The sequence below is a fragment of the Rhinolophus sinicus genome, linkage group LG02 (genome assembly GCF_036562045.2).
Source record: "Rhinolophus sinicus isolate RSC01 linkage group LG02, ASM3656204v1, whole genome shotgun sequence".
Taxonomy (NCBI): domain Eukaryota; kingdom Metazoa; phylum Chordata; class Mammalia; order Chiroptera; family Rhinolophidae; genus Rhinolophus; species Rhinolophus sinicus.
The window spans coordinates 94,096,040-94,112,999 of NC_133752.1; the positions used below are offsets into that span (position 1 = coordinate 94,096,040).

The 16,960-nt window shown below is 35.0% G+C and overlaps 1 protein-coding gene across 21 annotated transcripts in view; it reads left to right on the forward strand.

Moving 5' to 3' along the window:
• The window catches only part of MLLT10 (MLLT10 histone lysine methyltransferase DOT1L cofactor), a 198,267-nt gene that overhangs the window by 42,115 nt on the left and 139,192 nt on the right, over positions 1 to 16,960 (forward strand). For 20 of the 21 annotated variants that reach the window (XM_074324864.1, XM_074324863.1, XM_019755986.2 and 17 more), the window contains one exon: positions 3,331 to 3,385. The exons of the other annotated variant lie outside the window; for it this stretch is intronic. In XM_074324864.1, coding sequence (XP_074180965.1) covers positions 3,331 to 3,385 — 55 coding nt within the window. The remainder of the gene's footprint in view (positions 1 to 3,330; positions 3,386 to 16,960) is intronic. 21 annotated transcript variants of the gene reach the window in all.

Genomic DNA, 16,960 nt, shown 5'->3' on the forward strand with positions numbered 1-16,960 from the left:
CTCATCTTCCCATTCTCATCACAATCCTGTTATATTTTGTTAGTCTTCTTTTATGCATTTGTTAAATTCAGTTAAAATCTTTGTGAATATAGCATTAATTCCTCATTGTTATGCAGTTAGACTTTTGACAAAATTTTTATAGACAGCTGTATGAAATTTTTTTTTTTTTTAAATTGGGGAAGGGGAACAGGACTTTATTGGGGAACAGTATGTACTTCCAGGCCTTTTTTTCCAAGTCAAGTTGTTGTCCTTTCAATCTTAGTTGTGGAGGGCGCAGCTCAGCTCCAGGTCCAGTTGCCATTGCTAGTTGCAGGGGGCACAGCCCACCATCCCTTGCGGGAGTCGAAACCCGGCAACCTTGTGGTTGAGAAGACACGCTCCAACCATCTGAGCCATACGGGAGCTCAACGGCAGCTCAGCTCAAGGTGCCGTGTTCAATCTTAGTTGCAGGGGTCGCTGCCCACCATCCCTTGCGGGACTCGAGGAATTGAACCTCGAGGAATTGAACCGACAGCCTTGTGGTTGAGAGCCCACTGGCCCATGTGGGAATCGAACTGGCAGCCTTCGGAGTTAGGAGCATGGAGTTCTAACTGCCTGAACCACCGGGCCGGCCCCCCGTATGAAATATTTTTGTACACATTCTTGTCATGTCTTGAAATTATAGTATATAAATGATATAAAAATGACACAGTACTTAAGAAATGCAATTTCCATCATATTATTTCCCTTGGCTCTCTAGAAGTGAAGTAACAGAATCAGTATTTTTCTTGAATCATATTGCTAAATTACTCTCCAAAAGAATTTGATTTGGTGCCATCAGCAGTACATGAAAATAAATGTTCTGAGTATTAGGTATTGTTTTTTAAGGAAAGCTTTACTAATTTAGTGGGCAAAAATGCCTTTGATTTTTTGGTGATTTTTATATTCATATTTCTGTGGATATAGGCGAGGCTAAATGTTTTCTCATATATTTGTTGCATCTATTTTAATTAAAAATATTAGAAGTTTTTGAATTGTCTATTCTAATGTTTTTCTTTTATAGAAGTTTTTAATGTCTTAGATTTGACTACTAATTAATTTTAATATTAATTCTTATATTGAAATTGTTTTTCAAACATTTTGAATTTATATTAGTGATCAGTAACTTTTAAGAGTCTCTGAATTTTCTTTTCCCCAATTGCTCAACAATTACTCTTGCACCTAATCATGCCAAATAGTAATCTATCACTGGTTGTAGTCTTTATGTTAGATTTAGTTATACGTCTACAAGCAACTCTTTCTTTCCCACAAGGTAAATCATGCAACTAATAGTGTTTCCATCTGTGAGTGAAGGATAACTTAGAACCAAATTATTGCCTGCCTTTTTGCAAGTGTGCTCGTATTTTTTTGCTCCTTCCATCCATCCATCATATATATTTTGAGTTACCATGTCTGGAGACTGTGATAGATACTAGGGCTACAGCCACGAAATAGAGTTTATAACCTAGCAGAGGAGATAAACATAATTGCATAAATAATTAATTGTGTTTGAAATATATGACAAGAAGGAAAGTACACGTAATTATAATATGGCACCTAACCTAAAGTACGAATTTAGGGAAACCTCTGAGGAAGTGATTTAAGCAAGGACCTGAGGGATGAATAGAAGTTATTCAGTTGTGAAAGAGGGTTGGAGTGATGGACAGTATTTCAGATGGAGTAAAAAGAACATTTAAAGGCTGTGAGGCAGGAATGAGCTTTGGAGTATTTACAGAACTGAAAGAAGAAAAGGCACTATTGCCCAGAGAGTGAAAATGTTGAAAAGAGAGAAAGTTGTGGGTTGATCCTGTAGGGAAACCATTGAAGGGTTGTAAGTGGGGAAATGATGTATTTGGACTTGCATTTTTGAAGTGGGGGTCAGGTAAGAGTGAATATGGGGAGACTATTTAGTTGAAGGTCACTGAAGTGGTCCTATTCAAAGCTGATGTTGGCTTGCTGTTGGCTAATACTAGTGTAAATGGAGAGAGGTAGTCAAATTTCACCAGTACTGTATTTAGGAGGAAGAATGGCCAAAATGTGGTGATTGATTAAATATGAGGTTAGGTATTAGGGTGAAGCTGTCAAAAGATGATGTCTAGGTGTGGGCAGTAATATGTGGTGAAGAGTATCGTTACGAAGATAGGGAAAACTGCAGGAAGAGTGAAGTGTTGTCATAAGTTTTGGATAGAGCTGAAAGTGCCAGTGTACAATAGGAATGGATCCTGTTATGGATCCAAGGACAGATCTGAATAGGAGGTAAAATTTGGGAGTCACTGGCATATCCTAGTAATTTATTTGGTAATAGATATATGGAAAATGAATGAGATTGCTTAGTATTTAACATGAGATGAGAAGGCATCTTATGCCAAAGCGCCCTGAGGAACTACCACATTTAAAAGTTGGATAAGGTGGGCAGAAAGGTGCTGCCAAAGAGGTAAGAGGAAAATCAGGAGAGTGAAATACTGAATGACAAGAAATATGGCTTATGTTTTTGTATTTATTTACTACGTTATCTTAATTTCCTGCTCTTGTTTTCCTTTGTAATTTATTCATATTAGTATATTGTATGCTGCAAAAGCTCTTTGGGGAGCATGGTAGGGTACAAATAATAAATACTCAAGTGTGACCTCCAGGACCATATACTTCATAGTAAGACAGTGCCATTGAAACTTACTGTTTATTATTTTTATAATTGTAATCTGTCCTTTTTTCAATAGTGAAAATAAATGTTAGTACTGGCTCTATGTTTATTTCTGGTTTTAAATTGGGGAGTGGTAGGGACCAGGATCCGTAATTACTTCTGAGTAACATTGTTTGTGACTGATAAGAGTAACTAGAATAATTAGAGCAGTTACTTCCTTCCAGAAGGCAGGTCAGCACATGTCAGATCATGCTTTCCCACTTAAATCAAAATTCTGAATTTTTGAATTTGGCTCTTTTTTGGATAAACCAAACTTAATTGACTAGAATAATCCTAGCTGATCCTAGGTAGAAAGTAAAGGGAGGGAGGCAAATGGTAAAATCTGTGTCCCAGTCCTATGTTTAGAGAATCTTTCTGTTTTTATTAATGTAGTGCTAAAAAATCATGGCAGGAATATAAAAGTTAAGCAGAATTTACTCTTTAAAAGTTATCTGCTGCTCTGAGGAAGATCCTGTGTCAAGACTTTGTGAGGAATGTTCTGAAATGTTATTCTTGGTGGCAACTAGTACAAATGGTGTTCCCACAGTTTTAATAGTTTTGAAGTTACAGGGAAGATGTTTTGCTTTCGTAATCTGAAAAATCTCTTTGTTTCTTTTTTTTTTTTTTAATAGAGATGTGAACTGTGTCCTCATAAGGATGGAGCTTTAAAAAGAACAGATAATGGGGGTAAGTGCAGAGATTCTTGAAAAAAATTTTATTGAAAGCTGGAGTGGGGAAGTATTTTAAAATACTTGTTGGTTCATATTATATCAAATTAAATAGTGTTTATCACCGAAATATTTTTTACCAGCAATGGATATAATTTATGAATACTTTTGTTATTGAAACACAGTTTTACTACTTTGTGGACAAAATTAAGCATTGTTTTTTCTTAATGCAGAATGACCCACATACTTTTAATGAAAATCTTGATTTGTTTTTGGGTACAGTTTCTTATATTAGAAATTATTTTTGAAAACATAAGCCACTTTTCTATTTTTTTGTTAGAGTTAGAATAATCTGTTGTTTTAGATTCTTTTTTTCTCTTTTGTGTATTGGTGAACAGATGATGTTTCTAGTGAATGTTCATTTTAACACCCTTGAGGATCTTTTTGCTTGATAAAAAGATGCTGACTTCTGTCTAAGTTTTGGTATGCTTTCCTGAGGACCTTTATGTATTTTAATTTCATTTTCATCTCAATTTTCAGCCGAGATTTCATCTCAATTTTTAGTTGAAACAGACTCAGAGAAGTCTGTTTCTTTATAGATCAGTGCCATTTTTAAATATGTAGGCATAAATTTATTAAACCATAGCACACTGTGATAATCAAGTTTTACTGATGAAGAAACTCAAAAAAGTAGAGGTATAACTACTGTTAGTATATGCTTCCATTTTGGGCAGCCAATTCTAAAGTATTTTTGGCATGGTATACAGTAATGGCATGAGTAGAGAAAAGGAACAAAATACAATGTTTTTGACTATATATATTAATTTAATGTTTGGACTATGTTGTACAGTCACATTGTCCAAAATGTAAAAAAAATATTAACCCTCCTTTCCACCATCTGCCTAGTTTCTCAACAACTTTCTTGCCACCAACCTAATTGCTTTTATTACTTGTTTGCATATCCTTCTAGTTTTTTTGCGTACACAAATACATATGAATAGACAAATATTTTCTCTTAATTTTTATACAAATGGATGAATACATATTCTTGCATCTTAATTTTTTTTACAAAACAATTTATCTCTATTATCAGTATAGAGCTTTCTTTTTTACCATGTTATGTAATCAGTCACCTGTTGATGGACTTCTCTAATCTTCTGCTTTTATGACTAATGCTTGTATATGTTATTTTGCTTGTATGCAAGTACATCTGTAGGATTATTAATTCCCAGAAGTGAAACTGGTGGGTCAGAGGGATTTTGCAGTTAATTTTGGTAGATACTCCCAAATTATTCTCCCTAGTGCTTGCACCAATTTATGTTCCTAGCAACAATGAACAAAAAAGCTATTCTCCATACCATTGGTAATCCAGTAGGTGGAAATTGGTATCGCTGAGCAGTTATTTTGTATTTGTCTTAGCTGAGCATGTTTTCTAGTTTTTAAGAACAATTTGTATATTCTCTTCTGTGGTCTGTTCATTTGCTTTTTCTGTTCGGTTGGTCTTTTCTTTTCTTTTTTTTTTTTTTTAAAGATTTTATTGGGGAAGGGGAACAGGACTTTATTGGGGAACAGTGTGCACTTTCAGGACTTTTCTCCAAGTCAAGTTGTTGTCCTTTCAATCTTAGTTGTGGAGGGTTCTGTTCAGCTTCAAGTTGTTGTTCTTTCAGTCTTAGTTGTGGAGGGCGCAGCTCAGCTCCAGGTCCAGTTGCCGTTGCTAGTTGCAGGGGGCACAGCCCACCATCCCTTGCGGGAGTCGAACCAGCAACCTTGTGGTTGAGAGGCCATGCTCCAACCAACTGAGCCATCCGGGAGCTTAGCGGCAGCTCAGCTCAAGGTGCCATGTTCAATCTTAGTTGCAGGGGGCGCTGCCCACCATCCCTTGCGGGACTCAAGGAATTGAACTGGCAACCTTGTGGTTGAGAGCCTGCGCTCCAACCAACAACTGAGCCATCCGGGAGGCAGCTCAGCTCAAGGTGCCGTGTTCAATCTTAGTTGCTGGGGGCAGAGCCCACCATCCCTTGCGGGACTCGAGGAATTGAACTGGCAACCTTGTGGTTGGGAGCCCACTGGCCCATGTGGGAATTGAACCGGCAGGCTTCGGAGTTAGGAGCACGGAGCTCTAACCGCCTGAGCCACCAGGCCGGCCCTGGTCTTTTTTTTAATTGGAGTTTTCAAAGGAGTCCATCACATGTTATTAGGCTTTTGTTGGTATCAGTTGAACTAGTTTTTTTTCCCCAGTTGTTAGTCTTTGCTTATGGAGCTTTTTACCATGCAGAAGTCTTTGGTTATTTTTTAGTTGAATTTACTAATCTTGTCTTTCATGGTTATTTTTTAGTTGAATTTACTAATTTTGTCTTTTGTAACCATTAGTTAGCAAGGTTTTCCGTACTCCAAGGTTATAAAGGAATTCTTTCACATTTTCCTCTAGTATTTGTATGGGTTTTTTTTTTACAGTTTAATCTTTGATATATTTGGAATGTATCGAAGTAATACAATGTGAGGTATGGATCCAATCTTATTTTTTCCTAGGTGCTGAAATGTTACCATTTGTCCATTTACCATTTATTGAACAGTTCATCTTTTCCTCACTGATTGGAATTACCGTCTTTGTTATAGTCTAAATTTGATGTGTATTTAAAAAATTCTGACTAAATTGTATTCTAAAATTGATTTGTAAGTTATTTTGGGAATCTGGAATGCATTTTCCTAAAGTAATGCTAATTATATTTCTAAACTAGTTAACAGAACCCCACAATGTTCCTGATATACAATATTTGTAATACTAATTTTTAATATTTAATACCTATCTATCATGCTGGAAAATATGCTCCAAGTTTTAGTTTAGGTATTCTTCTCCTGGCAATCAGAATTAGGATTTTCTCAACTCAACTTTTAATTTTCTTCAATTTCAACGTTTCTACAGTTCTCAGTTATTAAAAGTAAGTGTTTTAACATAGGTTGGTGTGTGAAAAGTAGGGTATTATAGGCAAAGGGAGAAGCAAGTGACAAAGACACAGGTATATCAGAATTGAAAATGATCGGGAATTGGACTGTAAGGTTTGAATGGAAGGCTTTCTGAGAGGTGAACCTAATGATACAGACAAGATTTTCTTCCCTTCCCCTCTCTCCTGTCCATCGCTTTGCTTTCATAGCCCCTGCCCTGTCCCTGCCCTCCCTTTTTTTCTCATACTAAAGATTTGGTCCTATTGATTGTGGGGAGCTATTGTAGTTGAGGAATAACATGAAGTTTCTATTTTAGAAAGATCACTCTGACAGCACTGAGTTGAATGGATTAGATGGGTATGAGTCCAGACCAACTGTTGAAAACAAAAGTAGATTTGGATCATAAGTGCATTTAATACACTTTTGAAAATCAGCTATATGGCTGGGACAGTGGGGGGAGATATAGAAAAAGAAATAATTGGAATTATAGAGGTAATTTAGTCTGCCATTTTACTCATTGAGCATATGCTCTAGACAAACCTATATGGAAATTCCTTGTGAACTTCCATTGTTGACAGAGATGTAAAATATATTACTGAGGGGGCCAGGCAAAAGGTAGTGTGATGGCTGACTTACATTCTTGAAGAAGAAATTTTAAAATGAATTGAGGGCCATTGATACACATTATTATTTGTCAGAAAAATTAGAAGAACGGTATAAAATCCAACAGGGTTTTACATTCAAAATGATGTACAGCATAATATACTTTTTTTATTGGAATTTTAAGGAATTTTTCAAGGATTGTTTTGATTATACTTATTTTTTGCTTTATGTTCTGATGTTAGAATTTAAACTACACAAAGATAAGACTGCTTTATTTCAGTAAGTTTAGGGGAGAGGTGATGAGGGACAGGTTGAAAACAAGAAGTAGGAGGGATAAAAATGAGGGAATGCATATCAGACATATTAGCGTGGTAAAATGTTACAGGTATGTTTTTAGAAAACACTTTTATTATGGAAAAATTTCAAGCATACATAAAACTAGAGAGAATCCCCAGATACCTAGCTTTAATAGTGATCAAGTTATGGCTGGTCTTTTTTTTTAATCTATATCCTTCCCTACCCCATTCTTTTGATTATTTTGAATTCTGTGAGCATCTCTAACATAAATGGATATTTTAAAACTATCTGATCATACCTAAAAAAATTGTAGTTGCTTGATATATCTCTTACTCTTTGTAATCTCCCCCTCCTTTTTTTTTCTTGTCAATTTGCTTATGGAAAAATCTGGATCATTTGCCCTGTATAGTTTCCCACAGTAGATTTTGTTGATTGCCTCTTAGATGTGTGTGTGTGTCTGTCTGTGTTTTAACATATTAACTTGGTTCCATGTATGTTCTGTCCAGTAGTAGTTAAATGTATGCAGAGGCTTGATCATATTCAGTTTATTGTGGGGCAGGCAAGAATACTTCATAGAGTGTTGTGTACTTCCTTCAGGAGGCATATGATTTTTTGTGTGTGTAATATTAGCAGATGTTGATTAGTACATAGATCCATTATTTTATTAAATAGAGGTTTAATAAATTGATAATTCTATCATTATGTATTAGCGGGATTACTTCTATAAAGAGAACCTTTTCTTTATCAACTATTTTGTTACCCTGAAGTGCAGTTTATGAAGGAAGGATAGGATAAGTATTTTTTTCTCTTAAAATTGAGGTAAAATTCACATAGCATAAAATTACTGTTGGTGCAAAAGTAATTGCGGTTTAAAAGGTTAAAAATAATTGCAAAAACCACAATTACTTTTGCACCAACCTAATAAGCATCTTTAGGTACAGGTGGTCCCTGACTTATAACGTTTGAATTAATTGAGCTGCGAAAGCTATCTGCTGCATTCAGTAGAAATAGTACTTTGAATTTCGATCTTTGCCCTGGGGTAGAGATGTTTGTTTGGTGTGATGCTCGCGTGATGCTGGGCAGCAGCAGCCGCCGGCAGCTTCCAGTCAGCTACTTGGTCAGGAGGGTGAATAACCGATACTCTACATTGTGTTCCATGATTTTGCCCAACTGTAGGCTAATGTAAGTGTTCTGAGCATGTTTAAGGTAGGCTAGGCTCAGCTATGAAGTTTGTTAGGTTAGGTGTATTAAATGCATTTTTGACCTAGATGTTTCCAATTTGTGATGGGTTTACAGGGATGTGACCCCATTGGAAGTCTAAGAGCATCTGTATACAGTTCAGTGGCATTTACTACTTTCACAATGTTGTGTATAATAGCTACTGTCAATTTCCAGAATGTTTTTATTACCTGAATAGAAAGCACCCTTAATTAGAAATTCCACATTCCATCCTTCTTCCTCCAGCCCCTGGCAACCACCAATGTACGTTTGTCTCTGTGGATTTACCTGTTCTGGATATTTTACATAATTATAATCACATAGCATATGATCTTCTTTCTAGCATAATGTTTTTCAGTTTCATCAGTGTTGCAGCCTATGTTAGTACTTCATTTCTCTTTATGGCTGAATAATATTCCCTTGTGTCGGTATGTATACCACATTTTGTTTATCCTTTTATTTGGTGAAGGACATTTGGATTGTTTCAATCTTTTGGCTGTTGTGGATAATGCTGCTGTGAACATTGGTGTACAAAGTATATGTTTTAGACCCATTTTTTTACAAATGATTTACAAATATTTTCTCCCACTGTAGGTTTTATTTCATTTTCTTGATAATGTCCTTTGATTCACAGTAATTTTTAATTTGATGAGGTCCAATTTAGCTAATATTTATTTTGTTGCTCATGCTTTCGGTGTCATATCTAAGAATCCATTGCTATCCAAGGTCATAAAGATTTACACCTATGTTTCCTTCTAAGAGTTTTACTTTTTTAGCTCTTTTTAGGTTGTCAATAATTTTTTTTTAATTTATTGGGGTGAAGTTGTCAATCATTTTGAGTTAATTTTTGTATGTGATGAGTTAGGGGTCCAACTTCATTTTTTTGCTTGTGATATCCAGATGTCCTAGCACCATTTGTTTAAGAGACCATTCTTTCCCCATCGCGTGGTACTGGTGGTACCCTTGTTGCAAATCAGTTGGTCATAGATACTTGGTTTATTTCTGGACTCTATTACATTGGTCTTTATGTCTATTCTTATGCAGTGCACACTTTACCTTAATTACATCTGCATTTCAAGTTTTGAAATTAGGAAGTGTGAGTGTTCCAATTTTCTTCTTCTTTTTTTTTTTTTTAAAAAAAAAAGAGAAGTAAGCCTTTATTTTCCTTGTTCCACAAATAAAGTTGGCTGTGCTGGTTGTTTTTATTCATCTTTTTCCATATTGCTTCGGTTATTCGGGTTTTATTGCAAAAAAGAATTTGCGGATTGCAGAAAAAGCAAGTGAAATTTTGATAAGGGGCTTCATTGAATCTGTAGATTGCTTTGGGTAGTACTGCTATCTTAATATTAAGTATTTGATTGTATGAACATGGAATATTTTTCCATTTATTTGTGTTTTTAATTTCTTTCAGCACTGTTTTAAAGTTTTCAGTGTACAAGTCTTTCACTTCCTTGGTTAAATTTCTCCTGGGTATTTTATTCTTTTAGGCGCAAATGGGCTCTTTTTGTAGTTTTCTCTTTGAATTGTTTATTGCTAATATATAGAAATAACAACTGATTTGTGTGTGTTGATCATGTACCTTACAACTTTGCTGAATTCGTTTATTCTAATAATTTCCTGTATGTTCTGTAGGGTTTTCAATATAAAAGATGTCAACTGTGAATAATGATAGTTTTACTTAATCCTTTCCAACTTGAATGCCTCTTTGCTCTAGTAGATACTCCAGGCCGGCGTTGTATAGAATTGGCAGTAGCACACAGCCTCATCGCCCTTCTGATGTTAGGGGGAAACTTGCAGTCTTTTATCGAGTTAGATGTTGCTGCTGGGTTTTCTATAAATTCCCTTTATCTTGTTAAGGAAGTTCCCTTTTTTCCTACTTTGTTGAATGTTTTTTTATCATGAAAAGGTGTTGAATTTTGTCAGATGCTCTTTCTGTATTGAGATTGTCATGTGATTTTGTCCTTTGTTCTATTAATGTAGTAATATTATATTGATTGATTTTCTTATGTTGAAGCCCCTTTCATTCCTGGCATAAATCCCCTTTGATCGTAGTGTATAATCCTTTTAATAGGCCTCTGTATTCATTTAATAATTGTTATAGGTTGAATGATGTCCCCCAAAAGGTTTGTCCATTCAGAATCTTACAATATGACCATATTTTGAATAAGGGTCAATGCAGATGTAATTAAGGTAAAGATCTCAAATGAGATCATCCTGGCCTAGTGTAGACACTAAATCCAGTGACAGATGTCCTTGTAAAAGACGGGGAGGTGGTCATGTGAAGACCCGTGTGAAGACTGAGATGGAGATTGGAGTCATGTAAACCAAGAAAATGCCGAGGCTTGCCAGAGCAACCAGAAGTTAGGAGCGAAGCGTGTTGATTTTGGACTTCTGGCCTGCAGAACTGTCAGTGAATCAATTTGCTTTCTTACTTTTTATTTTTTTATTTTTTTTAAAATTAAATTTATTGGGGTGACAATTGTTAGTAAAATTACATAGATTTCAGGTGTACAATTCTGTATTACATCATCTATAAATCCCATTGTGTGTTCATCACCCAGAGTCAGTTCTCCTTCCATCACCATATATTTGATGAATTTGCTTTCTTAAGCTCCCAAATTTGTTGTAATTTTTACAGCTGCTGTAGGACACTAACACACTAGTATTTTGTTGAGAATTTTTATATTTATATTCATAAGGGATATTAGTGTATAATTTTGTTTTATATTTTGTCTGGCTTGAGGGAATTAGATATGAAGCTGACCTCACAGAATGATTTAGGAACTGTTCTTCAGTTTTTTGGAAGAGTTTGAGAAGGGTTTGTGTTAGTTAATGTGTCATTAATATTTGGTACAATTTATTAGGTTGGTGCAAAAGTAATTGTGGTTTAAAAGGTTAAAAATTGCAAAAACCGCAATCACTTTTGCACCAACCTAATACTTGTGAAGGAAGGCATCTGGTCCAAGGATCTTCTTTATTGGGAGATTTTTCTTTTTTTGGTTTACTGATTGATTCAATATCTTGTTGTAAATCTGTTCAGATTTTTTAAGTCACTTTTGTTAGTTTGTGTATTTCTAGGAATTTGTTCATTTCATATAGGTTATCTAATTTGTTGGCATACAGTTGTTCATAGTATTGTCTCATAATTCTTTTTCTTTTTGTAAGGTCCAGGGCTAATGTCCCCATTTTCATTTCTGATTTTAGTAATTTGAGGTTTTTTCCCCCCTTAGTCAATTTAAAAGTTTTGTTGATATTTTCAAAGAACTTTTGGTTTTGATTGTCCCCATTTTTCTATTCTCTATTTAATTACCACTGTAATCTTTAATCTTTCCTTCCCTCTTTGGGCTTTGGGTTTAGTTTGCTTTTTTTCTAGCTCTTTAAGGGAGGTATATAGTTATTGATTTGAGATCTTTTTTTTTAAACAGCTTTCTTGGGATATAGTTCATATACCATATATTTTACTCAGTTAAAGTGTACAATATATATTTTTCCATATTTACAAATATGTGCTACCACCACTATCAATTTTAGAACATTTTTATCACTTCAGAAAGAAACCCTGTATTTTTAAGCTTTCACTTATCAATCTATCCTACCTCACCCCATCCGCCCAAGAATCTTTCTTCTTTTTCTACATAGGTGTTTACAGATATGAATTTACCTCTGAGTGCTACTTTCTGTATCACATGAGATTTGGTGTGTTGTGTGTTTGTTTTTTTACCAAATATCTTAAAGTATTTTCCAGTTTCCATGTGGTTTCTTCTTTGACTCTGGTTATGTAAGAATGTGTCGTTTAATTTCCATATATTTGTGCATTTTCCAGTTTTCCTTCTGTTGTTGATTTCTAGTTTCATTCCTTTGTGATTGGATAAGATCTGATTTCAGATCTTTTAAAATTTATTGACATATATTTTGTGGCCTAACGCTATGATATATTTTGGAGAATGTGTATTGGAGAAGAATGTATATTTTGCTGTTTTTAGTACTGTTTAGATATCTTGTTAGGTCTAGATGGTTTGTGTGTTATTCAATTCCTCTATTTCTTTACTGATTTTCTAAGTTCTATCCATTATTGAAATTTGGGTATTGAAGTTTAAACTATTACTGAAGAATTGTCTATTTCTCCCTTCAGTTTTGTTTATGTATTTTGCAGCTCTGATATTTGGTGCCTAGATCTTTATATCTTCTTAATGTTTTGACCTGTTTTTTGGACACATAATGTTCTTCTTTGTCCTTTATAACAGATTTTGATTCTTATTTCATTTTTCATATTTTTTTTTAGTAGTTATCCTGGGAATAGCAATTAACATCTAAAACTTATAATACCCTGAGAAAGACCCAAGTTAGGGAAACAAAGGCAAATTCCTTTGACTCAATCTTTCAGGTTTTCTCTCTTTCCCCTCCCCCTAGTTAAGTCAAAACTTAAAAACACAGTTCTTTGAAAACAAGCTCTGCTGTATGTCCCCTTTCTGGAACCAGGGACCAGAGTTCCACACTAGGAACAGGGGATGCTGTCTTTATGGCTGTTGTCAAACTGAGGAGGGGTGGGACAAAGGCAAGTAAAAATGACGCAAAACTCTTGCTGGTTTTAAGTTGCCTCTTTTTTTATTGAGTGCTCACTTGGTTGTGTAAACTTTTGACTTTTCCAGAGTTCTGACAAAGTAGATTCTTATATTTTTCTGCTCCATTTTCCAGTGTTTCTGTGACAGTACAGGCCCTTGGAGCTGCCATCACTCTAAATGCTTCATTCTTAATCTTTATTTACTGGTTTTCAAAATAGTAGTATATTATTGTGGTTGCCAGTAACAAATAGATTCTGGACAACTTAAGCAAAAAGAATATATGAAAGGCTATGACATCACTCACAGACTTAAAAGGAAAATTGAATAGCGAGAACTTTGGAGTGACTAGACTCAGAAACTAAGAGTGTCTTTTCAAGTGGTGTTCTAGTGAGAAGAGGGACTGTATACTGAACATACTTAAATCATAGATATCTACAGTAGTGTTGTATTAACAATGCATGTGGACTGAGGTGAGGTAGAGGAGTTGCTCAGATTTCTGTGTGGACAGCTGAATGTAGATGGTCTTAACCTGAGTTAGAGAATGTTGGGTGGAGAGTTGTTTAGGAGTATAAAGAATGTAGAGATGCACTTTTCATGTGTTGAGTTTAAGATCATGGTGAGACAGCTGAATTATGTATATGTCAGGAAATTGGGTATAATACCAGCTTTTGGCTCTTAACCATTCCTGCCTTTTTGTCATGTAGTTTCCTTCTGGGAACCTACCACATTCTTGATGTCTATATACACAGTTATTTTCTGCATATGTAAACATTTGTTTACACAAATGTAGGATATAGTGTTTTATGAATCGCTTCTTCATTTAATAATGCATCTTGGAGATCATTCCATAGAAGTAATAAATAATTCTCTCTTTTGTTTATATACATCTGCATATTTAATTGTATAAATTAACCATAATTTAACCAGTCTCTTATTGATAGACATTTAGTTATTAGTCTTTTTTTTAAAATAGTGAATAACTTTGTACAATGTAATCATAAATATGTGGGTGATTAGCTGTTGGCCACAATTCCTAGAAGTGGAGTTGCTGGGCTTTAGGGTGCATGCACCTGTAATTTCAGTGGATTTTCACTGTAAATTCTGAAATCCGTAATTTCAGCCAAATTTCTCTCTATTGAGATTGTACTAATTCACACTTTATTCACAGTACATGAGAAGAACCTGTTTTCATCAGACTTTCCTCAGCATAGTTGCATGACCACCTGAGTGGATTTCAGTTTTAGAGCATCAGTCAAACTCACAAGTCACAATTGGCTTTTCCAATACCAAATATACTTATAAAGGAAGGCATATTCAGTTGCAGTATTACAGAGGCCTCTAAACTCTGAGTCAGGGTTGATGTTTCCAGCATTTTTGTTGTAAGGTCAACAAGCATGGGCACAGGGAAGGAAGCTGTCAGGTTTGGGGATGCTCAGGTTACTGGCCACATAGCCTCAGTATTTGTAACTGACTAGCTCTTCTATTTTAATGTAGTGGTAGACCATAAATTATAAATCATGCAGTGTACACTCCTAACAACCAAGTACAGCAGGCTAAAGAGCATTCTTGGATAAGTTATTAATACATTGGAGACCCTACAGGACCCTCATCTATTTTCAGGGTTGATGTTGCAAGAAGTTAAACTATCAGATATTTTCCTCAAGAACCTAACCTCCAGCTCTTAACCCTTTTCTATCCATCAATATTAAAAATCTTGCAAATTTGCCAGTCTGGTAGGTAAAAATTATGTCAATGCAGCTTTAATTTTGCATTTCTCTTATGAGAGAAGTTGAGCAACTTTTCATATGCTTCAAAGCTGTTTGTATTTCCTTTATGTGAAGTATTCATTCATATTCTTACCTCATTTTTTGCATTGTACATTCCACGTGGCACACACTTTCTTGGATTCTTATATAAGAGTTCTTGATGTATTGGCAAAATTAGTCCTTTGTGGTATGAATTGAAGAATTTTTTCGTCCCAGATGGTTGTTTATGTTTTGATTTTGCTTTTGGTCATACAGAAAATAACATTTATGGGGTGGCTGGTTAGCTCAGTTGGTTAGAGCGCGGTGCTAATAGCACCAAGGTTGTTGGTTCCATCCCTGCATGGGCCACTGTGAGCTGCGCCCTCCTTTAAAAATAAAAAAATTACATTTATGTAATCATGTTCATTAACTTTAAAAATATTCCTGATTTTGTAGCGTACTTAGAAGGGCTATTTCTACATCAGGATTATTTAAAAATTTTCATAAGGTTTCTTCTAGTAGGTGATTTAAAAAGATATTTAGATTATTGATCCATCCAGAATTTAACATAACGTATGAGGTATGAAGCTATTTATTTTTCTTCGAGATGACTGTTTGTCCCAAATACCTATTTTGAATAATCTGTTTTTCCCTGTTGACTTCAAAGGACACCTTTTGTATACTAAATTGTATACTAACTTGTGATTTAGTTTTAATTTTGGACTTTTTATTCTGTTCATTATGTTTTTTCATGGCCCAGTACCACTGTTTTAATTATCTAAATTTTCTGATGTCTTACAGGGATAGTCCGTCTTTATTATTATCTTCTTTCTGTCTCTTTCGCCTCTTCTCCTCCCTCCTTGTTTTTTTAATTAAAAAAAAATTTAAGTGCTATTGGTGGTCTTGCTTCTACTTGTTTAATTTTTCCTTAGAAACTTTTAGATCAGTTTAATTTGTTTTAATTAACTTTGTTTTGGAATAATTTTAGATTTATAGAAAAGTTGCAAAGATCATACAGAGTTCCAGTTATAACCTTCACCTAGTTTTTCCCATTATTAACTTTTTTTTGTTTTTTTAAGATTTTATTGGGGAAGGGGAACAGGACTTTATTGGGGAACAGTGTGTACTTCCAGGCTTTTTTTTCCCCAAGTCAAGTGTCCTTTCAATCTTAGTTGTGGAGGGTGCCGTTCAGCTCCAGGTCCAGTTGCCGTTGCTAGTTGCAGGGGGCACAGCCCACCGTCTCTTGCGGGAGTCGAACCGGCAACCTTGTGATTGAGAGCCCGCTGGCCCATGTGGGAATCGAACCGGCAGCCTTCAGAGTTAGGAGCATGGAGCTCCAACTGCCTAAGCCACCAGGCCAGCCCCCATTATTAACTTTTTACATTAGTGCGGTACATCTGTTGACACTAAGAAACAGGGGGGGTTATCACTTTGTGAGGGGTATACATTTCTAACTATTACATTGTTTTGTACACCTGAAACTAACAAAACAAAACAACAAAACAAAAACCTAAGAAACTGATATTGGTACATTACTACTAACTGAATTCTACACTTAAAAAAATGTTTTTTCACCCAATTTTTTTATTAATTATTTTTTTTGCATTTAGTTGCCATGTCTCCTGTCTCCTCTGATCTATAACAAACAGATTCTCAGTCTTTTCTTAAAATGACCTTGACAATCTTGAGGAATACTGGCCAGTTACCTATTGAATCTGGGTTTGTCTGATGTTTTTCTCAAGATTAGATTGGGTTTATGGGTTTTGGGAAAGAATGCTGCAAAGGTTAAGTCCTCTTCTCATCACTCACATCGGGGGTACAGAAAATCCACATGACATTGCTGATGATGTTATCAGGTTGTTTTGTTTTTATTATTGTCTTAAATTTATAGATTAGCTGTGGGAAAATAGACATTCTTTCATCAGTACATATATTGTGTGCCTTCTATGTGTAGGCAGTGTTCTAGATACAACAATGAACAAAACAGATAAAAAGTCTGTGCCCATGGGGCTTACATTATGGTGAGGAAAGATAAACAGTAAATGAGATAGGTAAGTAAAATACATAGTATATCATATATAGTATTGTGGAGAAAGATACAGAAGAGGATGCATAGCAAACCCTAGAGTGAACTGTACAGTTAAAAATGGTTAAGGTGCTGAATTTTCTGTTATGTGCTTTAAAAAAAAAATCACAGTAAAAATCAATTTATGTGCCCTATTTTTT